Source organism: Lonchura striata, chromosome 4 (assembly GCF_046129695.1).
Source record: "Lonchura striata isolate bLonStr1 chromosome 4, bLonStr1.mat, whole genome shotgun sequence".
Classification (NCBI taxonomy): Eukaryota; Metazoa; Chordata; class Aves; order Passeriformes; family Estrildidae; genus Lonchura; species Lonchura striata.
The window spans coordinates 37,487,867-37,512,305 of NC_134606.1; the positions used below are offsets into that span (position 1 = coordinate 37,487,867).

General features: G+C 35.9%; 1 protein-coding gene across 2 annotated transcripts in view; it reads left to right on the forward strand.

Annotated features, from left to right (window-relative positions):
* The window catches only part of SH3RF1 (SH3 domain containing ring finger 1), an 85,617-nt gene that overhangs the window by 28,881 nt on the left and 32,297 nt on the right, over positions 1-24,439 (forward strand). For both annotated transcript variants that reach the window (XM_021555577.2, XM_021555560.3), the window contains exons 3-4: positions 22,066-22,341; positions 23,060-23,155. In XM_021555577.2, the coding sequence (XP_021411252.2) occupies positions 22,066-22,341; positions 23,060-23,155 (372 nt within the window). The remainder of the gene's footprint in view (positions 1-22,065; positions 22,342-23,059; positions 23,156-24,439) is intronic.

Genomic DNA, 24,439 nt, shown 5'->3' on the forward strand with positions numbered 1-24,439 from the left:
GTCCATCTTGAGGAAGGAATGAGTGAGATTCTCTGGGAAGGGGCAGCTAGAAAATAATCCCCCAAATGTTTTCTATTCAGTAAAATTTGCACATTGCAGCTGGTTTCTCCATGACCAGATGTATTTATATGAGATTATCTCTAGCTAACTAAAAATAAAAGTCTAAGGAGAGAACAGATGTTGTAGGTCTTAAAGCAAGGGACATTTGATATGTGCCCATGGGATAAAAATGATGATTTCTTCTAAAAATTTGTGTTTGAGTTGCTTTATTCTTAAAATTGCTTGTAAGCCTTATTCTCTCCTTCTCCAAGGTATTTAAGTGGTAATTTAGCTGATCCACTCAAGTAGGCAGGGCCAGAAAAGTGCTGTGAATCAGAAATGCAATGAAGGAACTGTTTTTTTTCCCCTGCAAAAACCAATACTTTAATCTCTTTCTATTGTAAAAGAAGATTGATTTTAATAGCTCACATTTGACAACCACAGTGCAAAGATTAGTATGGCAATGCTACTTTTTGTGATCCCATCAATACACTGTCTCAAACATTCTTGATAAATTTGCTGTCCTTATCTGTTTTTGCATGTGAGTGTTTGGAAAGTAAGTGTTCCTCATGTTTACATACAGAGCATCATTTGGTCTCTTGGCTAGCTGAGTACTTCAGGTGTTCTATCTGAATTAGTGGTTGTATGATGTCTTTCTTTTCTCCAGATTTCTTAGATGTTTCAATATTTAATCATAACATGTTATAAATTTGTAAGTCTGCAGGAGTTTCCTATATGTAGAAGACCATGTTTGTGTGTCTTACCATGTTGCTACTTGCCATCACTGGTACCTCTTGTATGAAACCTGAAGTACAAAACAGAGTGTTCTGTATTTTGGAAAGGAAAGCTAGAAAGGAGCAAAGCAAGTCTCTGCTAGAGGGAATGAGGACTTTAGGTTGTTAATTTTTTTTCTCTGCAAAATGGAAATTGCACCACTCTGTGATCTCATGGAAGCAATTTTGAATATTTATTAGTAACTTAGTTTTGTTTAATTTAATTAAAACTTTAGTAAGGGAATCAAATGAGTAAGATATGGAGATTTATGATTACTGATTAATGGTGAGAAAACAGTGTCATGCAGTCTCCTCTCAAGAAAGTTAAAACAGTGGTCACATAATATGATCAGTGATCACAATAGAGACTGTTAGGATAGGGGGATTATGTGACGTTCTGCAAGCATTCTCTGAATTTACGAACTTGGATGACTTGAGTATGTGATGTTACTGGCTTTTAATCTAAATTTTATTTGAAAGGAAGAGACAGTAGAACTACCTTTTGTCTAAATGTAAGCTGGTTCCAGTAATGGGAAATGAGAGCAGCTTTTCTGTATTGCTGGAGGGGTTGCTTTGTTGTTCAACTAAAATGCTTTTCTTCTTCAGATCCCAGTATGGCACCAATAGGTAAAATACAATCCCTGTGTTATATGTATTTCCTCTGTCTTAAGAGAGAGGACTTTTTTTTTAATTACTACTTTTCCCCTGTTGCCTGAACAGATGAAGTTAAGCATGATATCTTACAGATTTCTGTTGGGTTTTTTATCCCTTTGGTAAAAAAGGAATGTGTATGTGGGTGGGGGAAGATACTGAGAGGTTCTGTGAGATTACACTTGTCGAATCAGTTACTTGGCTGTCAGAAATTTGGGTTCTTATCAGCCCTGGTAATGCAAATTATTAAATCTTTGCATGATTTTTCAGTCTTAAATCAAGGCAGAATACTAACACTTCCTGAAGTTAGTCAGAGAAGTTTTCTTTAGGTTCAAATCCTGATTTTTGTTGAAATGTGTCTTAGCAATACCCTTTCTCTTAAATACAAAAACAGTGTATTAACTCTGTGGAGGAATCTCCTGAATTGTCCAGGGCATGCCCTTCCTATTGTCACTCTCTTATTTTTCCTACTACCTTTTCCATCCTTCATTTCTTCAAGTTCTGGATTAAGTTCCTTATTTTGGAAGTATTTTAATGAAATAAATTCAGATGCTTGCTGGCATAAGGCTTTCTCTGTTCATAGGGCAGTTTTCTGTGGCATCATTTCACCTTTGGACAAAACACAACAAAACCAAGCTTTCGATGCTTCCGTAAGGGACTAGTTGAGCAGATTGTTATCTATTATTTTGTCAGAGCAATCACTGAACTCTGAGGAGATGGATTGCTGCTCAGCTGGTCTGGGTATGGACTTCTGCTATGGAAGCCTCTTCTGGTCTCAGACAGATTTTTCAAAGCCTTTCCCCACTCCAGTTAGCTTGATATACCTGTGTACCTGGAAACAATCAAGGTTCCAAGGGATTTAAATAAACAATACTTGAGTGTAGTAATAAATGCAAGGCAGTAGGGAACAGCAAATATTTGGAATGTTATTGATGCAGAACTATTGTCTTTGCTGGAATAAACTAATTGTTGGATATAGTAAAAAGGAAACCAAACTACACCTAAATCCAAAACATCACTCTGTTTGGCAAATGTTTAAAAAAAATCAAACACAAAAAGGAAGTTAATACACATCCTTAAAAGGTAGAGGGTTAAACTAACCACTTTAGAAGTTTAATAGGGCTTTGTTTAGTTTTTGATTTTTTAAATAATACTGCATTTTTTGAACCGTTTATCAGAATGGGGTAAAAACAGAAGTTGTTCTTCCTCAAACGATTGGAAGTGAGCGGGTTGAAGTTTATGGAGAGCAGAAGATAAAATTGAAGGCAGGAAAAGCATAAAACTCTTAACCTGTAGAGTATTTAACTATTCCAGGGGTGACCAGTTGTAGAAAGATGTGAAGGGGAGAGCAAGTTTAGCAAGTCTTTGCAGTCACAGTGATAGTACTTAAATAGAGTTAGAGATTTATATATTTTTTTTATCTACTAAATACCAAACAATCATACAAAAAGAGTCTTGTTGATTGAAATAATTTGTGGAGGTCTAAAACTCTTGGAAAAGTGCAGTTTTTTTCAACTTCTGATGTTAAAAGGTGAAGTTTCTCTGTTACTACATTCAGATTTTCAAGCCATTTTTTTATATTATACTGTGTATGCATAACTATATAAAAACCCAACAAAAGCCCCCAGGGCAAAATATCTGTACAGACGTAGATCCATGTTATATTTTATACAGTCCAAATATATTAAAATTTGTTCAGACTAATTTTTCTTTTGACTTTATATTTTACTGATATAATCTCAGAGGACTGAAGCTGAGAAACTATACTAGCATTCTATATATTAGCATAATTTAATTTGTTAATTTAATTCAATAATGTACAGTAAAAAAGGCTTAATACTTAGCCCAGTAAGTAACAACTCAAAGTTTAACTTGGGTATCCAAATCTCATCTAAGGAAAAAAAGACTAACTTCTAGGAGGCCTTTTAGCTGAACCTTTGTTAATGAAGTATCATTACAATGACCTTTTGGGGGTGATGTAATGGGAGAATGATCTCTCTATGGTTATGTAAAACAAGTAGTTTAGTACATTCGGTGTTCCAAAACATAAGTTTCATTTCTGGAAAATCTGAAATTTATCTTTTGGATAAACCATAGATTATCACTTCTTTGAAGAGAAACTAGACTGGGATCCTTTGCCTTCCTGTTTTTGATGTGAGATCTTTCTCTAGTGGAGCATTTTGAGCAGGAAGCAGTCTGTTCTTGTAGAAGACTTTAGGTATGTCATGTAAGTAAGATATTAAGTACTGTATTTCTCTGTTCATTCTTGAATTTCATTGGTGTGATAAGACACGATGTTTCAGGAACCATTACAGCCTGTCTGGTGTTTTTAGGATGCCAGCCTGCTTCACTGACTGTGAAGCCACACTGATGTAATTGAAGGTAACAGATCAGAAGAAGCAGTAAATTATTTCAGGTGAATGACTGACAGATTTGAAAACTTTAGCTGCAGCTTGAGAATACAAACCAAGCTAAGGTCAAAATTACATCATTTGTACCAGAAGCTGAGCTTTTACTTAGGAGTATGTGGGTAATCCTGGTCCTTACTAACAGCCAGCTAAATAATGAGTTTCTCCTAGTTTTTCTGATCTGCAATTGTTGAGTGGTCACCCTGTAGCACGTTTCACAAACTGAGCCTTTCTTTATTTAGGATAGGGTGGGATGGGATGGGATGGGATGGGATGGGATGGGATGGGATGGGATAGGATAGGATAGGATAGGATAGGATAGGATAGGATAGGATAGGATAGGATAGGATAGGATAGGATAGGATAGGATAGGATAGGATAGGATAGGATAGGATAGGATAGGATAGGATAGGATAGGATAGGATAGGATAGGATAGGATAGGTGTGGTTTTCCCCTTTGTAGAGAAGTGGAGCAGTCTCTGCTCAAGGAGCCGCAGGGTAGCTGCAGTCTGGATTTTGATGGCTGTCCTACACAGTTGGGTCTTCCTGTTACTGTCCTCTCAGCTTGGAGCTTTTTCATTAGGAAGTCTAGATTTGTAACTTTCCATTAAGGCAGATAATTTTATTTAACAAAGAGAATATAAGATAATGTCAGTAAATGAAGTGGTTGGTCTGTGTGGACTGGTCTGGAAGCACAGGCAGAGAACTTTCTTCCCTAGAAAGACCAGGTGAATCCCACTGTCTCAGTTTGTGTGTTGCTGAAGCTGTGGTTATACTGTAATTGTTAGTTTGGTATCATGCCAGTATGTTTGCTTTCTAGCAATTTTCCCTTTACTGGCTGATTGGTCTTTGTTCAACAGTTGAATATTAGCTAGTGATAAACTGCAAAAGTCAAACCATTGAACCCAAACAAAGGAAAAAACCGATCCTCTTCCTTTGTTCCTTTGGCTGGGGAAGAGTAGAAGACCACCTACCTTATTTCTCCAATTCGTGCACATGTAACTTTCTTGAAACACATTTCAGCTTTCCTTTTTAAGGAGGTTGCTAACTTTCATTAAGATTAAGATTTAGGCCTGTACCAATACTGGAGTGATCTGTGATGCCTCTTCATGTCCTCTGTGTGTACTGGTTCCATAGTGTTTGGGGTTTGCCAGCGTCCCTTACCACTCTTATGTCCCCTAGCAGCCATCTGGAACAGGGACACTTGGAGGTAGTGTCAGATTATCCATGTGCTCAGTGAGCAGCCAGCAGCCACAGAGAACCAGGCAGAGGATGGCACTAATGTGGCACTCTGCCTTTTTTTTGTTCCTGTTTGTTTTAATGCAGCTTGATAGAGAGAGGAGTGGAGCCGGCCAAGACCGCAGGGATTCCTATTCAAATGTAACCAAGCTAAAAATTGCCTTTGGCTCCATGAGAGCCAACATTTCATACAAATCATGTTTTTAGTCTGTAAAGTCATATTGGATCTTGGAATTTTCATCCACATTATTAAGGTTTATATTCTCACTCATGTTTAGGGCAGATGTTAACAATAACTGTTGCTGTTGAGAACAAGATTCCAAAGTTTGTGTGGCTTTTTTATTGTTGTCTTTAATATTTTGAAAGAAAACCAATTATGTACTTTTAAAATACATCCTGATTCGTAATTATGACAATGCTGATTTCTAAAATGCTGTTTTTTCAGATGTCTTTTTATGCTAAACTCCTCTGTACAGTGTTCAAAGACTCACGTTGAATTTAACAGAAAACATTTGAGTATGGGTAATTTTCAGGACAATGTTAGAAATATAATAAAGGAAATTTAGGAAACCAAGCTATACTACATTTCACAAATCTGGAGAAACTTTTACTTGTACTAGTTAGCAGTGTATTTGCAAGGGCAGTTTAATAAAGTGCTTTGTTTACTTGCACCAAGCAATGTAAGTACATTCCAGAAATGTCTTGGTTGGTTGGTTGGTTTTGGTTTGTTTTTTTTTAAGGGAGGGAGAGGAGAGGCCATGTCTGATGTTTCATAACATCTAAATGATTTAATTGGAACACCCAGCAGTCAAACCTTATGGTACCAAACTCTTGAGCAGTATAGCTCTGCAAAAGCAATTAAGAAGATGTATTAAGCACTCCCAGCTGAAAGTTTGAAATCTACAAAACACTGTGATGCAAGGAGCACAGGAGATACTCTCTTGCCATTTTTATGAAGAGTTAATTATTTACTGTTTATCTGGAACTTTAAATGTAAGCTGCTAATGTAGACTTTAAAACTGAAAGGAAATTAAATTTGAACACTTGAATAATGAGATAATGTGTTTTAGTTCCTTTAGGCAATGTAGTAAATTTGCAATGTATTTTACCTGATGTGTGGATGATAAATGAGGTTTGCAGAAGCATGTACACAGCAGAATCCTTAGGAGCACCATGGTGTCACACCAATTTTTTCTGAAGGGTAGAATTTTGTTTGTACTGCGGGATGATCATGTTCATGTCTAACCAAAAGGGAGACATTTTACAAGAAAGTACCTTGACATGTGCCAGAAGAGACTTTTCTTGGAGTTCCCCAAAAATGTAAATTAAAAATGAGACATGCTTAAGAATATTAAAGAAATATTAAATAATATTAAATATTAAAGAAATATTAAAGAAATATTATTAAAGAAATTAAATATTAAAGAAATTTCCTCTGAGTTTTGTATTTTAACTGATATTTTGGAAAAAGAACAGTAGTAGTCTTGCTTTTGCATCTTAATGTGTGTTTAAATAGAGAATCTGTGGCTTCTTTTTTGTGTTTAGATTTCCTCATCAGTCTGCAAAGTTTACAGGTTGAATCTAGGGTACTGAAAAAAGTGGACAGTCTTACAGTTTTAGTAAATAAGTTCTCCTGTTACAATTACCACAGAAAATTTTTCCCTTGGCCTTTCCTTCTTAAATTATATAACCACTGTTAAGGGATCCAGAGAAGACTTCAGACAAGCTTACTAATAGGGAAGATTTGAGTTGCCTGTAGAGGAGACAAAGCTTTGAAACGTTGTTTTTCTGGTTTCTTCTTGCTCTTCAAGTCTCATAAATAATGTTAAAGACTACTCAGTCATTGTTTCCAGCAACTCAAAACATTCAGAATGATAGGGGGAGGCCTTACAAACTCAGGTTTAAAGAAAAACAGATGTCAAGATTGGAGGTAACCTTATTTTAATTTCCACATTTTGAAACCTTATTTGTTCTAGAGCTAAAAGAGTTTTGAATGTATTTATGAATATATCAGGGCATATGTTTAAGTAACTGGAAAGCCTAGACTTTTGAAATAAATACTAAAGTCAGGATAGAATCAGAAGACTTGTCACAGAAACTGGAATTATGTGACTGAATTATGAAAGCACATGAAAACTGGATGCCATTTCTGTGTTAATATTGCACAGCTGCAGAATCTGTGCTCATGTGACTTGATTCCTCTTTGATATTGAGATCTTACTTTGTGTGGTGCAGAGGCATTAATGGTGTCATTAATGTAACCATTCTGATTTGGTGAACCCCAGATTTCCAATTATCTTCTTGGAGTTTGCTTCTGGTATAGGGAATATTAGGATTTTTTTTTTTCCACTGAAAGTATCTGCAGATAGATGTAAACAGTACCTTGTTGTATCAGAAGGATTTTGAATGCATTTAGGAATAGCACTTCACATACTCTACATATGTATTCTTAGAGTCTGGATGCAGTCATCCAGGATTCATAACTGATAGAGATTATGGAATAGCATCAGTGTGACTTTGTACTTGGGTAAACTTAATCTCTTGGGAAAGGTGAGAAGAGCTTAAATAGTATCAAAAAGAGATGAGAGCAAAGAGAAAGATTGTACGTAATTAGTATTCAACTATTTAAATAAATTTTTTCAAAAGCCTAAAAATGAAAAAAAAAAAAATCTACTGCTTAAGCTGTTAATGTGATATCAGGGAACAAGTGTCTCAGACTGAAATTCTTCAGTACATTAGTCTTATTCTGAAGATCTCATGCAGGTTGTATTAACATAATGTTCATTTCTAAAATACAGATGTTTTATTTTTATTTTCTAGAATGTATTGAACCTTATAAATTTTGATTGAAGTATCAAAATCTTAGTCCAGGAATCTAGTAATTTTGGACTGTCGTAATGAAGTTCAAGACAAAGTATTGGTTGCTTATAAAAAAGGAACAATTTGTTCAGTATAAGCAACCCCTGATATATATGTTTGGTGATTCAAAAAGGACTACTTTCCCAAAGCTTAAAAAAAAAATTAGCAGTACTAGTTTCATATAGTAAATGGCTGAATAAAGGAATAGCAACATTAATACAAATGACAGCTTTTTTGTAATCAGAAGAGTGATAGTAAGTTACCATGAGTGCACGAGTGCATTAAGAAGCATCTACATCATTGTTGCATGGGATGCCAGTGAAAATCTCCTAATGGATAAATTGTTTGTCTATCAATGTTTGCAGTTAAAGACTTGGTGCCTTTCTGGAAGAAGTGTTCTTCTGCATCACAGCCTTAACAGGCTCTTTAGAAACAACCTTAAATAGCAGCTTTGAGGCAGTTTGGGTACAGACTTGTAAGTCAGCTCTGTTGAAGGCTGCAGATTTTGGACAGAATGTCATGATATACATTGGTAGTGCTGTACAATACTTTCCAAAACTGTGTCTAGGATCACATAAAATCCTAAGCCTCAGCCATCCTAAAAAGAGAGAACAGAACTGAGTGAATAGAGAAAAACTAGAATGTTGAGAAAACTTGACAGGAGGGTTAGTTAGGAGAAACATGGCGGGGCGGGGGGAGGGTTTACTTATAAGATACTTTGTCTTACTTTGAGCTTAAGTCAGTGGCTGAAGAATATTTACCTTTGTGTGTAATGACAGCATGTAGAAATACCTAATATAAGTGTTGTTTCACCATATGCAGGTTTTGTACCTACAGGAATAAATATTCAGGGCCTTATTCAGGTCTGTATTTCTGTGTCAGCACCAATTCACATACACGTGCTGAGTGGAACAGTTGCAAAGGTGAGCTGTGTTCATGTTGTGATTCGTAGGGCTTTCCCTGTATATTTGTGTTTCTTTTAAGAGTAGTTAATCTATTTGGTTCTGTATAAATAAACTACAGTCTCATGCAAGAGCTGAACAAAACCAGGTCCATTAGCAATGGACCTCAAGGTGGAGGCTGTCCTACCATGGTGACAAAAAGAGGTGGAGTTTCACTTTGAGAGTCCTGCTCGAGAGTTGTCTTTCCATCAGGTCTTAGTGGAGTCTGAGTCAGAGAACTCTGAAACAGGATGACTGAATTCTGCTTTCCAAATGTATCTCAACCAGTTGAGTAGCATGAATAGTTAAGAGAGAGAATTAAAGAGCTGTCAGCCTTTCATTATCCTATCTGGTTCTTAACTCTTGGCTCCAGAGCAGTGCTTTCCCATAATAATGCATTATGGTTGCACTTGATTAATTAAAATACCTTTTATTTAAATTAGAAAGTTGCACTTCTTGTAAGCTGTTCATGAATATTTATTTATGGAACATAACTATTCTGTGCAATTCCTGTTAATGTAAGTAGATGGTTATTAATTTGCTTACTGTGGAGTCTCAAAGACAGAAAGCCCTTGTACAGTGGAAGAATATAATGAAATTACCTTCCATGGAATAAACTTTTAATGAGATTTGCCTGGTTGGAGTAAGAACTGCTTTAATTATTTCAAAGAAAACATTGAGATCATGGCATGTATCACATTTTACAACCAAAGGACTAAAAACTTCTTTAGGTTGGGAAAACTTTGGCTGGATCTATATTACAGTGGGAATGGATCCATAGAAGAAAAACCTCAGTGGATGCTGAGGACTTGGTGGCCACAGGCTGTATTTCTTCAGAGGTAATACTTTGAGTGAATTCTACTCTGATTCCAGGGAATATTTGGATGAGTAGACCACTGTTGGAGAACACCTTCCATTTTAATTTCATCAAAAAAGCAGTGTAGTTCATTTGCATTATGTTGAGGCCAACTAGATGAAAGAATGGATTGTTTCCTCTATGTTTGTATCACAGAAAAATGGAAAAAAATTACTTTCCTTTTTCAAATACTTGAGAGTAAAAAAAGCCCAACTCTTATATAAACTTGTTTTTTATAGATAAAGAGACTTATGAATTGTGGTCTAAGTCCAAGAAATACTTCAGACATTGGTTTACAAAGTGACTACAGAATTCTCATAACATTTGGAGAGGTGAAGGGCTTATAGTAAAATGCATATGAAAATAGAGTAGAATTGCTAATAAATTTTTGCCTGAAGTAGAAAGGATGTGTATTTTGAAGTAGAGGACTACCTGCAAGAAGCAGCTTTGTGTGTGTAAGATTCAAAGGTTGCAATTGATAGGCAATGTCTACCAAATACAAAAAAAAAAGGTGGTGGAAGATTTCCTGATGAAATCATATGTAAATATAGACGTTTAATCTTGTGTTATGACAGCATAGTAATGATCAACCTGTTAGTGTCAAATTTCCTCTTCCTTCTGCAGTGAAAGCAGACACAGTTGCTGGAACATCCTTCATTTAAGTAGTTTAACAGTTTCTAGTTTCTATGTCACAGTGCAATCTGTTCTGTTTATTGTAGCCAGCTATTAATAAAATGGTAACAGTGCAAGTGGACTAGAGGAGCAGAACTGGTGTGAGGAAAATCAGAATAACTGTGACCTCCTTGGGCCCAAGTTCTGATAATTTTCTGCAATAAAAGACTGAGAGGTGAACAGGTTATCCTTGAAATGTAAGCCTCCTATTGCCTAGCATTTCTAACCCTTCCTCACCTGTCATGCTCAAAACCACAATAAACCTTTTGGAGAAACAATTGCATTGAAAAGCAAAGTGGAAAGTCCTTATTGTCTACCCTGAATTATCTAGTTATTCTTTGTGTATTGCTTATGCAACTCTCTCTATCTCTAATGATGGAGTTAGACTACTGAGAGATTTTGCTTCATTTGAGCTCATAGTTTTTGTAAGAGTTAGGCACTCCTGTACAGCGAAGAACAGTCTAGGCTTGAGCAGCTTGGGAAAAAGCCTGGCCAGGGTGTGCTGGAACTCATCATCTTGCTTCATTACTAGCTGCCATGTAAAACCAGTGTCAACTTTTAATGGAATAAGGGGTTAATTAAGATAAACACATGGAATGTGGCCTTCTGCACTACTGACAGAGCAGAGGCAGTTCATCTCCAGGGACAGGGAGAGCGGGGGTGGTGGGATAGGCTTGCAGAAGGGTTTGGTGAGCCGAGTGCAGAGCTCCACACTGACCTCCCCTGCACAAAGGAAGCCTGGGGAAGGTGGAAGTGAGGGTGAAGGATGCTGAGGGAATTGAGAAACACTGAGCATGAAGGTACAGGATAAAAAAGCCAGAACTCGGGGAGGACTTGTACAGGTACAGTGACAGCAGATGGGAGTGTGGTGATGCAACGTACCAATTCAGACCTCATAACTCAAGACATGCAGATCTGTTTGGGTTTTTATAGTAACACTTTTATGCTGAAACAGATCCATTTGAACAACATGAAATGTGAAACATAATCCCTTCTTTTAGACACTATGTATTCAAGCCTATTTGACTACTACTAAACTGAGCAGAAGGCTCGTTTGCTCTTTGTCCGCTTCTATGGACTGGATGAAATAACCAGGAACTCTAAACTCTAGCTTGTCACTGCACAAGAGATAAATGTTAATGTAGCATTCTTCTGGCTCTTTTGTTATAATAAAGAACATACAGGAACTTGATCTTAAAAAAAGATGCATAATTTCAGCTAGGATTAATTGCCTTTTCAAAATGCTGACCAGCTGCTTCAAGTAGAGTACCATAAAAATATTTTGCTTTGAAGCATAAAAAATGTAAGATATGAATAATAATAAATAGCAAATAGTTTGTTATTTACTCTGTGCATGTAGTGAATGTATATTTGTGTATGCTACAGTGACAGCTAAGATTAATGCCTTTTCTGCAATAGGCAAGAAGCTGTTTGAAGTCGGGATATTAAAGAAATCAAATTGATTCCAAATTAATTTCAAGAGAGTGAAGGGGTTTTAAGAGAAAGAGGACATGATACCAGTCCTAAATCAAGCTTAGCAAAAGTCCCTTCAGTTTCTGGGAACAAAAGTTTGTAGGGAATACCTGAGAAGGATGTGTGATGGTGATGTTGGGTTCATTCAAAAGGTTGAATGAGCACCTGAGCATTTACAAAACAGTTGAAGTGATGGTAAATAAACCTAAAAACACTTTCAGAAGGTAATGGAATGTGAGATGCTATCTCAGGACTGTAAAATCAAATTCAGACAGAAGAGATGCCTGTGGTTACTCTCATTTTAAATACCATTAACAGTGCCTTTGTAATTTTAGAGCTTGTACTGTTTTAGTGGGGAACAAATTCACACTTGGTCATAGTGGAAAGCAAAGCATGCTCAGATAAAAAATCAGGCCTGTCAACCTTGATAGGTTTTCATCAAAAAATACAGCAACCTCTTAATTTTCAGCTCCGTGTTTTTCCATTGCCCAAGTTTTGGCAGCAAAGTATTTGAGAGATTAAAGGAACATTTCTTCATGCTGATCTCACCAAGAATAATCTCACCAAGTCACTTATTCAGAGTCATTTGCCCACTTTGCTCCTCCTGTATCGTGTTCTAACTCCTCACCTTCAAAGCTCAGTATGATTTTGCTTTTAGCAATCTCATTTCTCATTTATTCTTCTCAGATTTTTTTTTTTTTCAGTGTGTCTTCTCATCTGGAATTCCCTCACCTTTTCTTGGTGCAAGAGGTAAACATATTCATTTGCACATTACATTGAGGGAAGCTTTATGCTCATTTTCAAAATGTAAAAACCTTTAGAACAATACAGAGCTTTACTCTTAAATTTTTATATTGCTGGTAAGCCTTCTGGAACTTCTGAAGCTTGTGTTAAAATATCAGGTCCCTGAAATAGGGACAAGGGCCTCCTGTGTCCCAGGGATTTGTTGAGAAACTGAATGTTCCAATCTTCTACACTAAGTAGATTAACAGTTTTTTTTTTTCTTGTAAAGTAAGCAAGCAGAATGTGTTTTGTAAAGTGATTTGTAAAATGCTGTTGTAAAGTCCAATTTCTGAGAGAATTTCTTATGTGGTTGGTAAAATGCATCTACTTTTCCAGTATCTATGGCTTCTGTTTAATGCAAAAAATGAAAGAAGCTAATGTATTCTGATTAGCCATGCATAGACTGGCAGATGACATAGTTCAGTTTGTTACCACTACTCCCGCATAGCACAGCCTGGTAGTACAGCATTAATCATGGGATCTTTTCTAGGTGTTAGCAATGCCCTATGGCTTTATGTAGATTCCCTTTTATTTCTTCTAATGTGATGAGCTTTGGTGTTAATATGTTAAAAAAAAAAAAAAAGATTGTATTAAACCAAATGGAGATATTTCTAAGAATTGCAAGATGGTTTCTTTCTCTGAGATTGCTGTTGACTGTATCCCTTTAACTACTATATATGATACAGAAATCTCACCAGCTGTAATGTATGGTATGTCTGCCCCACTGACTGTAGATTACAGAAAGATGTTTTCTGGATGTTTAGGTGATTTTTTTTCCCCCTTTCTGGTGACTGATAGAAGTTGTTATAAGGTTAGATGGCAGTTCAGTTAGTAGGGCAGATTTGAAATTATAACAGTTGCAGTTATTGATGCTTTATTTGTGGAAGGGCATATGAAGGTCTGTGGCTTCTCTAGCTGCGTCCCATTAAGCCAAAAGGGAAGAAAAACATTCTGAGTTTACGTGAAAATTTCTCTTTGTTCTGGACTTGGAGCTCAGAATGGCACACATCTTGCTTGGGAATTAATTATTTGGCTGTTTAAGCAATTGCATTTATGGCTTTTGACAGTGAAAGTAAATTCTAAATCACTGTATTAGAAGGATAAGTCTGAATTTAGGCAGCAGCAAAAGAATGCCAAAGATGTGTGATTTCCAGTTTATGTGGAAACTAAAATGAGTGAAAAGAAGGGCTATGTATTAGACATATAAGAAGGAATTTAGGGAAAGAGTTTAACACTGAGATGTGGTCTGTATTTCTGTAATGGTCAGAAGGGTTTTCTTTTCTCTTGTTTTGTGATTTTATGTTAATATAATAAGCAAAAAAAGCAAGTTATATTTAAGAAACTCTTCACACAGGAAAGTTGTCACACTTCCTGCAACAGATTTTGGATGGGAGTGAGTAGTTGTGAAAGGCTTTTACTATATAACTATGCAAAATGAGGCTTCTTGATAAACACAAAAGTACTAACTTGTAATTAGGTATTTTGAGAAGGAAAATAGTTCTGTACTCTGAGCTTCAGAGACCTATTCTCAGTACTTGAGACCTATTAATTCAAAGTCTTTTGTTAGGTCTTTGTCAGGCTCTTGACCTTCATAGACTTTATCCTGATATTTTTAAATTTGTTTGCTTCTTTTCTCGCTATGTTTTTCCAGTTCACTTCCTTCTTTTCTCCCCCACCAAAAAAAAGTTTGTCTTACCATTAGAAAGAGACTTTTTTCAAAGTGTCTAGCGGCTAGAAAATAATAGAAATACATTAGTGGATAGTAATCAACTGCATCTATTTTTCTTTTTCCAAACTGTTCTTCAAAAAGATGAAATTAATAACTGGGAGGTAATTTTCTGCAGTTTTATAGGGGTAGAGGAATTTGGAACAACAAAACTTTCAAAGCTGTCTGTGTTCCTGCCTTTCTAACTTTAGATATTCATGACGGCTTTAATAATGAGAAATTGGATATGATTGGGGAACATTAGATATATTCTAACATCCCACACTGAGAATTCTTCAGGGATGTACTGGTTAGTGGCATTTCAGAGGAGGACTAGTAAGTCCCACTATCCAGTCTCAGAGTTGTATCCTTGCCAGGAGGGGTGGATGTCTTTCTCTTTCCTTCTTGCAGTATGCAGTGTTCTTGTCTTAGAAGCTATGAGTGGTGTTACCTGAAATGAGAATACATTGGAATTTACATTGCTAGGAGAATCTAAGTGCAGGGTGAACCTGTGCTGCTGTGCTGATATCAACTTGATGTGCTAAAAGAGATTAGGAGATCCATGCTGCTATATGGTAGCACTGGGACAAGTCAAATGAAGTTTGATGGAGACATCAAATACCCATGAGTCAGAACATACCAAGAGAAAACCGATGAAGATAGTGGCACTTACAGTTTGAGCATTGGTGTTGGTGTAACAGCTTGTAAGAGCAGATCTTTCAAACAAATCATTGCTTTTGGAAATAGTGATTTTATATAAACAGCCTAGCTCTATGCAGTGCACAGTTTAAGGTTTTGTTTAGATTCTTACAAGGGTCTGGGTTTTTTCAAAGCAAAAATCTTTTTTAGTAAACAATTAGTCAAAAGGTTTTTAAAGATTCAGAATGGAATTGTTTGATATGGAGATCAGCAGCGATGCAGACCTGCATTCTCTTCTGCATCTTGAAAGTTACCTCCTCGGTCTTTCCTGTGCAGACAGTTTTCTCATAATTCATTTTGTTTGCTTGTGGAAGAGGCAATCTTGAACATGTCAAGTGCATACAGGTGAAATATTTGGGGACATGTTTTCTCCTATTTTTTGCTTACTTATTTTATTAACTTAGGAGTTTAGTTCAGTGGAAAGTGTTCAGAAATTTCTTTACTTAACAAACTTTGGGAAAGGAAGTAGCTGAGAACTTTGCATTTTGACTAGGCAAAGAAGAAAAGGCAGTATTCTGAAGACACTTTTTTATTTTAAAAAAAGTGTTTACAAAGGTGTGACACAGAAAGGGACTGGGAGAAGTGCATTTGGAGAGTTTTGTAAATGTCCTTTCCTAACCTTCCATATTATTAGTGTGATTGCTTAGGCCTTAAGGCAACATCTTTAAATTCCTTTCATTCTTCTGTATTCCAGCTTTTAATTTCAAAACAACTTTGTGGGAAAGAGTTGCTCATACTTACATTAAACGACCTTATATTTATTTCTGAACATCAGACAGAAAAAAAAAGCCAAAATGTTTTCTTCTCAAAGCTGTTAAGACAGAGGAAACAAAAAGGGTTTTCATAAAATGGCTACTTAAATAGGCCATTGAGAATTTACCTCAGAAGAACACATAAGAATTGCTTACATGAATAAAGGAACTACCCATCTCCTATAAAATATAGGTTTCTCTGAGTCTGTGCTGTGAAATTCTGCAAGTTAGAGCAAAGTCAGCTGGTAAAGTCCTCAAAAGAGCCGGGCAAAGGGCTCTAGGAGCCATTGGTGTGTCAACCTGCATTAGATGGATGAACCCTTGAAAATTAGTAAAGCCTACTAAAGAATTTTTAACTTCAGTTAACTAAGCAACAGTAAAAATGTAATCCTGTTTCCTCATTTATCAAGATCCTAAAATTTTTACTGATTAGAGTTAGTCAGCTTTTCCAAAAGTATAATAAATATGTTGGCTTGATTATATATTTTATTGTGCCCCTTGGTGTTTTTCCTAATGTAATCTTTCTTAAAAATTATGATTGTTATATGGGTTAAGTTACACACAGTTTGGTTTCAAAGCCTGATCTCTTTGATCAGGGTAACCTGGCTAGCCAGTTTCCTCTTGATGCTAAACTTCTACTTTCATTAAAATCAAAAGCTGTATAGCGAGTAACTATATTTGAATATAGCATTTCAAACAACTACAGATTTGCACTGTTTTAAATCAAATGTTTGGTCTTTTGCTTTATGTGTGTAGAGAAAAATGAGATTTGGTACAACTGTATCATAGGAAACCAGTAGAAATGAATATACTTACCAACATTAACATTGCTCACTTGTTTAATCTAGTGAACTATTATATAAAAAACCCCAAAGCTTGGTTTACTGTATTCAGTACAGCAATAGTAATTTATTTCATATGTTACCAAAGGCTTGTTTTTATGGTTATTTCAGTATACTGGCAGCTTGATATAGCCTTTTGACATTAAAATATCTTTCTTTTTTTGTCATCCAGATAGCAGGACCTCAGAGACACTTTATCTGAAAAGATTTCATTTGCATTGATGACCTCTGCAGGTTTCTGAGGTAGTTCTGATGGCAGAAGTACGTAAAGTTGATTACCCTAACAAGTTAGTGTTGGTTACAGATGAATAACACTCAAGTCAGCCTTTCTTTGCACAAATCTGGACTTGTTTGAATTGTTCCTTAGATGACAAAAGTAAATGCAGGGAGCCAGCTTTTAACATTCTTCTTGGATTATGGAAACACTTTTGAGTTCTGGAGCTCAAAAAGAAATAGGGAGATTTAGTTCCAAATGTTATCGTCTCTAGGTTGCTCTGTGCTACAAAACTGAGTATTTAATTTTTTCAGGCCAAAGCAAGATACCTGTATCTTAACGCAGGGAATGTGTTTTCTTCCTTTAGAAGGAAATCCAACTTGAGAAAACACATTTTTTAAATATAAGCAGTTTATAAAGGTCTTTGGTAAAGTATTTTCATATGCTCTATGTCTCAAAATACATGAAAAGTTAAATGCAAGCAGAGAAGGAACAAAGGAGGCTGAAACAAAGAAAATTGAATTACACAGATCAGGTGGCTATAAATTAAGACTTGAATCTACTTATTGGAGCCAGTGAGATGAAAGAGACATAAAAAATACAGATGTGAAAGGGGATGTTCTTGCATGCAGGACTGGACTGCTTAGCAAAGCCAAAGAAGGCAAGAAAGCAAAAATACACTTTAAAAAAAGTAATAGGATGGATGCATTTGAAAGATCTGAATCAAGAAAGCAATGATATAAAATACAGTAGACCAGAAGATGAAAAGAAGTAATATTGTCCTTCAAAATGTTTGAACGACTAGGAGTCTGAAGAGGAAATTTCAGGTTTACCTGTACCTACTGAAGAATGTACACATTAAGAACTCACTTGACCCAAATCTGCCTTGCAAACATTAGCATTTATGTTATCCTTATGTAAAAGCACCTTCCACTGGCAGTCAAGTATGTCTAAAATTACTCGTTTTTTTGGGAAAAAAAAAAAAAAAAATTGACTGAGAAAAGTACCTCTGTATCGCTAGACTTACTGTGCTTCTCATTGGTGTGTAATTTGAAGGTTTTTTTGTAGTTCATCTTGTCATGGTCATTCATGTGACTCTTCATTTGATTTAGGAATTGCATGGAAAGAAACCAAAATTGTAGGTGAAGAAAAATAAATTTTCTGTCTTTTCCTTGTAAGAAAGTTGCAAATAATGAATGTTAAAGATCCTCTTGTGACATGGATCAACTTCCAGTTTGTAGATTTTCTGTAAAGAAAGGCCTAAAAATGCTGCTGAGTTATCTGAGCAACTGGATTTTTCTGGGAGCTGATAGAGCATGTAGCCAGTTTCAGAAAAGTGTTTTTGTCTAACTACCAACATAATCAGTACTCCTATAAAAGGTATTACTTCCTGGCCTCTTGAAAACACTCAGTGTCTAAGAAGCTCAGACAGGTGAAACCAGTGTAATTATTCTGGGTAAATTCAACTGGCTCATGAGGAAGCCCAGGCCACTTCCCAATCTTGCAGCCAGAGAACAGGGAGTGCCTTGCTTGCTTGGAAAAGTGACAGCCAGCAGCACCTGTCTGGGAGGCTTTGAAAGAAGCAGAGATGCAGATGATCCAGTATCTGTTCCATTCATTTCCTTGAGAGGGGGTTTACTATTTTTTGCTACTTAAGCTAATGTTGGTTTTTCAAGTGCAGTATGTACAGACTGAGCACTGTTTTGTGCCAGTGTAAGCATATTTACATTTGGGCTTCTGCCATTAAAACTCCTATTTTAAAGGAAATCAGATCTCGTGTTTCTCTGCAGGCATAAGTTTCTCTTGGCTTAAGCTTATGAAAAATACATACAGTTGCATATTGCCCATTAAAGAAATAAAAGTAAAGTTTGAAATAAGGTGAATGAAAACAAAAGTATAAATCCAAAGAGCAAAATTGTGCATTCTGTATATTTTTAAGACAAAATATCTGGGTTAGGAGAAGAAAATGAAGGCACCTGAGCCTCATATATATGTACACATATGCATTGTTTCATATTCTTTTAAGCCATTTGTTTTGATGTCATCATGTATTATTTTCGTTAAAGGAATCTGGCATCTGAAATATATGTGTATATCCATGCCTTTGCTAAAAATTAATTTAAACAGTTTGTCTATCAGCAGTAGCATTAGAAGTTCGGCTATTTTTGCATAAGGACTAAGGAAATAATTCTAAGAACCTCTCATGTGGAATCTTTCTGAATTTTATATTTTAACTTCCTAAAATGGTTTTTGTCTTTGTTTTGTTGTTGTTGTTGTTGCTTACTCAAAGAGCTGGCAGGGTAAGTGGCAGCTGTAAACTTAAGGGTAGGCTGCAAAGTTTTTCTTCCAAAGCCTTTCTTTCATGTTTAGCCAAGTGAGAGACATGGAGTGAAATGTAAACTCTGGCTTGGCATGTCCTCATGGCCATCTCTGCTGGTGAGCAGCCAGAGGGGCAGAAGGGGGGCTGAAGCTGCCTAACCACACGGACCCGGAGGGCGCCGGCCATGAGCTGCCGCTCCAGGTGGCTCAGAGGAGATGGTGCTTGAGGGCTCTCGATCCTGTACCCCTGAATCAGCCCTCCCCACTGCACCCGCTCTTTCTCACTTCGTCCTCCCTCTGGGACAGAAGAGAAAGTCATTCACGTCTCCACTCAGTCATTTAACTGCTTCTCTTTAATCCCTGGGAGTCCAACTGGGAACTGTGTGTTTTGTTGAACTTTGTTTTATTTGGAATTATGGACTGGAACCATTTCTATTTAACGTGGGAAACAAGCTTTGCAGAAACTCAACCTTTACACTGGAAAAGGAACTTCCCATAAAGCATAAACAGATGTTTGTAGTTTTGTATGCAGATATGTTTGTTGGAGCCTTTGTGATAAACTGCATAAATGCAATATGGAGTTCTAAAAATTAAATGATGACAAATGAGTTTGATTGATTTGACATGATCTGCACTGCTACTCCTGGCTTGTTTTGTTTGTTTTTAAAAAGATTTTTTCCCAACTGTATTTTATATAAAAAGCTGATCTAAAAACCTATTCCTCAGCGTGGGGACATAGAAAGCTTTCTCCCAGGACAATGGGAGATTCCTGGGAGAAGTGAAACTATTTCCTCCAGTGCAAGAGAGATTTCTGTATCCTGTAGTAGCCATTATTACTTGGGGCCCACTTTCTGTCAAGTAATTCTTGGCTCCTAATCCTTTTGTTTGTGTGTTTGTTTGCTTGTTTGTTATTGTGATGGAAAGAGATAAGCAAGCAGTGTTTCCTCTCTTGTTCAGAGGTGTGTTTGTTTTTGCTTCCTCTCCGTTAAAGTTCTCTCTTTGTACTTGTTCATACTCCATCTACACTGACTGCTTCCTTCATTCTGTCTCTGTACTCTGCAGAGAATGTAAAATTAAAAAATACACACTCACACCTACATATAGGTATATATATATATATATATATATATATATATATATATATATAAATTTTAAATTCTTCTATTCTGACCATTGATTTTCCCCTCACTTGGATGAGGCCCACAGATTGCCTACTTGGTGTCTTTTTCCATATCCAGGTTTGTATAGAGTGCGTCATCGTGGTGCACTGATGCAATTAAGTGTGATCATGAAGAAAAATATTATTTGCTTCAGTTTGGAGACCACCAATTGTGAACAATTGCTTGGATCTTGCTAATATAATATTTTTCATATTCATCCTGGAGACAATAGAATGAAATTTGATTTTCCTGAATTCATATGTAAATCATACTCCTCTCTACCTATGTATATACACACATGGTTTTCCTTTGACTGTTTGGCATAGAAAAAAGGTTACTAGAGAAATTAATCTTTGAGATACTATTTATACATTTGAGACATTAATATACATGTACAAAAATTAAAGCTGTCCAAACGAATTGGATTATATTGAAAGATAAAATTTTGTTAAATGTCATATACATTATCAAAACTCTGTCTTCTGCCCAATGGACAGACTCAAAGTGATAATTCCTTCTGAGAATTTTCTTACATTTTATGTGATTTCTTGAGATATTGCAAGTGCAGCTCCAGTTTACAATCTAAGCTGGTGAAAGACTTGAGAGGAGACACATACCATAGGGTAGATGTGGCAAATAATATTGGCAGCGTTGAGTTTTGTTAAATTTTTCCTTTTCCATATGGGAAAATTTTTGCATCTAAGATGTGAAATACTGTGCTGTGTGTGACCATAAAGGCTGCCTTTGCTTTGGAAAAACTATGTTAGTATTGCAAGTTACTGCTGTTTGCATCATTAAGGGGGTAAGCACCCCTCCAGGTATTTAAATTTGAAAACAGGAGAGTTTTGAAGGCAGTAACCCTAACACTAGAGTTGTAGAGTTTTACAGCTCTCTCTTGCAAAATTTGGAGATACAGTCTGAGTAATTAAAAAATAATACCTGCAATGTATATAAGGGGGGGTGACAGGGTTAAATTCCAATCCTTCTGATCTGCATTCAATAGCAGCACCAATGATCTACAGTTTTCAGATACTATGGAGGAATCAAGTGAAAGGAAACCCAAGGATGCACACCTTCAACAGATCTTTTCCAGTAATTCTTATTAGTTTATTTAATTTCATTAAAAGAGTTGCTCCAGGATGAAATTTTTCATTTTTAATAAACTGAAATTTGTTTATCAAGCTGGAAAACATCTCCTTTATGTCCTATTATTCTCTGCCCATTAAGTAAATAAGGTGAAGAAGATAATAAGAAAGTCATGCAGGAAAACCTTAAAGGTCTTATAGCAATTTTTTTATTCCAGTGTTATATTTTCTTGCAGCATTCTTCTGCCAGTGGTCTCTCAAGTGATCAGGTTGCTTTCCAACTTGCTTGCTTTGGTTTTTTTTGTTTAATCTTAGTGAATTAGTACATAGGGGTTAAAGTATTATGTTTTTCTGCCTTTCCTCTGTCTAGCAACTTTGTATGATTAAAAATTATAATGAAACTCAGAGAACTGAAACTCTTCCCACTTGTATGGGTAAAAATCAGTAGAATCATTGCAATAAAATATGTGTATAATTTTACTTTGCAATTTCATACTTTGCAGCTTCATTCATACTCTCCAAAAAGACAATATAAATTCTATTTAGTAATGTTCATCTCATTCTAATAATCTATTAATTTTTTATTTTTCTTTAGGGTGTACCTCAGTTACCATGTGCCAAAGCATTGTATAACTACGAGGGAAAAGAACCTGGAGATCTTAAATTCAGTAAAGGAGACATCATAATTTTGCGTCGACAGGTGGATGAAAATTGGTATCATGGAGAAGTCAATGGCATCCATGGCTTTTTTCCTACCAATTTTGTTCAGATTATTAAACCTTTACCTCAACCTCCGCCTCAGTGCAAAGCACTTTATGATTTTGAAGTAAAAGACAAGGAAGCAGATAAAGACTGTTTACCATTTGCAAAGGTAAAAAGAGAATACTATTGCTATTTGCTTCTAATAATTTCATTCACTTGGATAAGAAATAAAACAACTGTTTTGTAATCTTATCTGCATTTCTCTTTGGAGCTGCACACATAGAAAAAGGAGAAGTAATTCTGCAAGTATTTCTCCTATATTAATTAGTTGTGCATTCTCTTTCTAAATTATGTGTAATTTCTCTGATGTTTTATTTCTGAGAATGCATTTTTTTATACTTGCAGTAGTGATGTTCCTAATTTATGAGAAATAACCTAGGTTGTGAATTAAAAACATTCCATCTTCTAAAGAAACACTCAAATTGCAGATGTGAAAGAAGTCATATCACTAGCAATGTTCTTAAGTAGAAAAACAACATCTAGGGAAGGTTAGGTAATGAGTCAGTTGAGGTTGTGGTTCTGTTGATTAATGGCAAGCAATTGAAGGGGGGCTGTGAATAACATGGACTGAACATGACAGCAAGACTGGCACTAAGGACAAAGTCGGATCACTGAGATGTGGGCAGTTAGTTGAGCTCTGACAAAATAGGAAAAAGAGCAGCTTGAACTGACTTCAACCCCAAAAGCAGCATATTATTCTTACAGAGTGCCTTCTCTGTGGTTCTTGTCCATGTCCTGCCTTCTCTGATTACTCTTGTGTTATGGAGGAAAATTAAATGAGAAGTTAAATTAGAGCTGGGAGACATAATCACTGCATGTTCACACAGGATGATGTTCTGACTGTAATTCGCCGTGTGGATGAAAACTGGGCTGAAGGAATGCTGGCTGACAAGATAGGAATATTTCCAATTTCATATGTTGAGGTGAGTAAAGCTGGGTCCTCAGTAAGGCTGTGCCTACTGTATGTTTAATTTTCTGAAAGGAAAAATAATCAGTACTGGTGATGATTGTAAAATAACCTGAGATATAAATAATCTTAGACCTAAAATACTCTTTGGGAGTTAATGGCTTCAGCAGTTGAACCAGTGATTTTCATTTAGCTATTTGATACCTCTTTTCATTGAATGGAATTGAAATGAGTATAATTGGAGGCAGTCACTATGTTTTCTTGTTAATACTGGAGTCATGCAGTCAATCCAAAGCACACTTAGCCACAAAGTCAGCAAGTCAGAGAAACAGTTAGCTTTGCACTGTCCCTAATATCCACTGCTCAAAACCAAGTTATCATAACTAGGACGTCAAAGGATATTGTTGTTAAACAGGTAAAGGATCAGCTTTTTCATCAACAGAGCATATATATAACCTTCTCCATCTTCCTGCATATGTCATATGTTACAACAATTTACAGTAAGAGGTAGCAGTTGAGAAAATTTCCCCAACCTTTTAAATTTTCGGATGCTAGAGCTGTATATTTTATATAGAAAGACATCGGTGATTAGGAACAGTGTGTACAGCCACAATGATTATTCAAATTTGCATTACAGAAAGATACAAAGGTTTGGAATAGTATTTGTCCTTTTCTGATAGGTATGCTGTGAATACTTGGTATGATACATTTCCCTGCACCGACAGTATTTGATTTAAATAATTGAAACAGAATGATGAAAGAAAAAAGTATTTTCACATTATGTCTGGGATGAGAAATATGTACTTCAGGTCACAGAAGAAATGTGTAACCATACTAAGAATCAAGTCAGGTTTTATTAATTTCATTTCTGAATCCTATAATGAGATGGGAACTTCAAAAAACATTACTGCTTTCAACCAAAATAGAATTTATTATTTTTAAAAGGGAAAAGGTATATTTATTTTAGTAGCTTCATGTAAGGATCTGTATATCTGGGGATAGAAAATTTCACATGACTGTAAAAATAAGAAGACCAAAAAAGTTTCAACTTGCTTACTACAATTTTGGCTTCAGTTTAAGACATTTTAAAAAGCCAATTTAACAATTTCTTGCCCTTGGGTATTCTTTCCTAGCTTCTTGCAATTAACTGCCCCTTCAATTCAGCCAGTAAAGCTTCTTGTAGTGTTTTTTCAAACTAAATTACTTAGACTTGTTAGAAAAAGCCCTTTCCTAAGGCTGCCACTTGAGCTATTTAGCTAACAACTACATTCCTATTTCTACAAAAGTTGCAAAAAGGAGA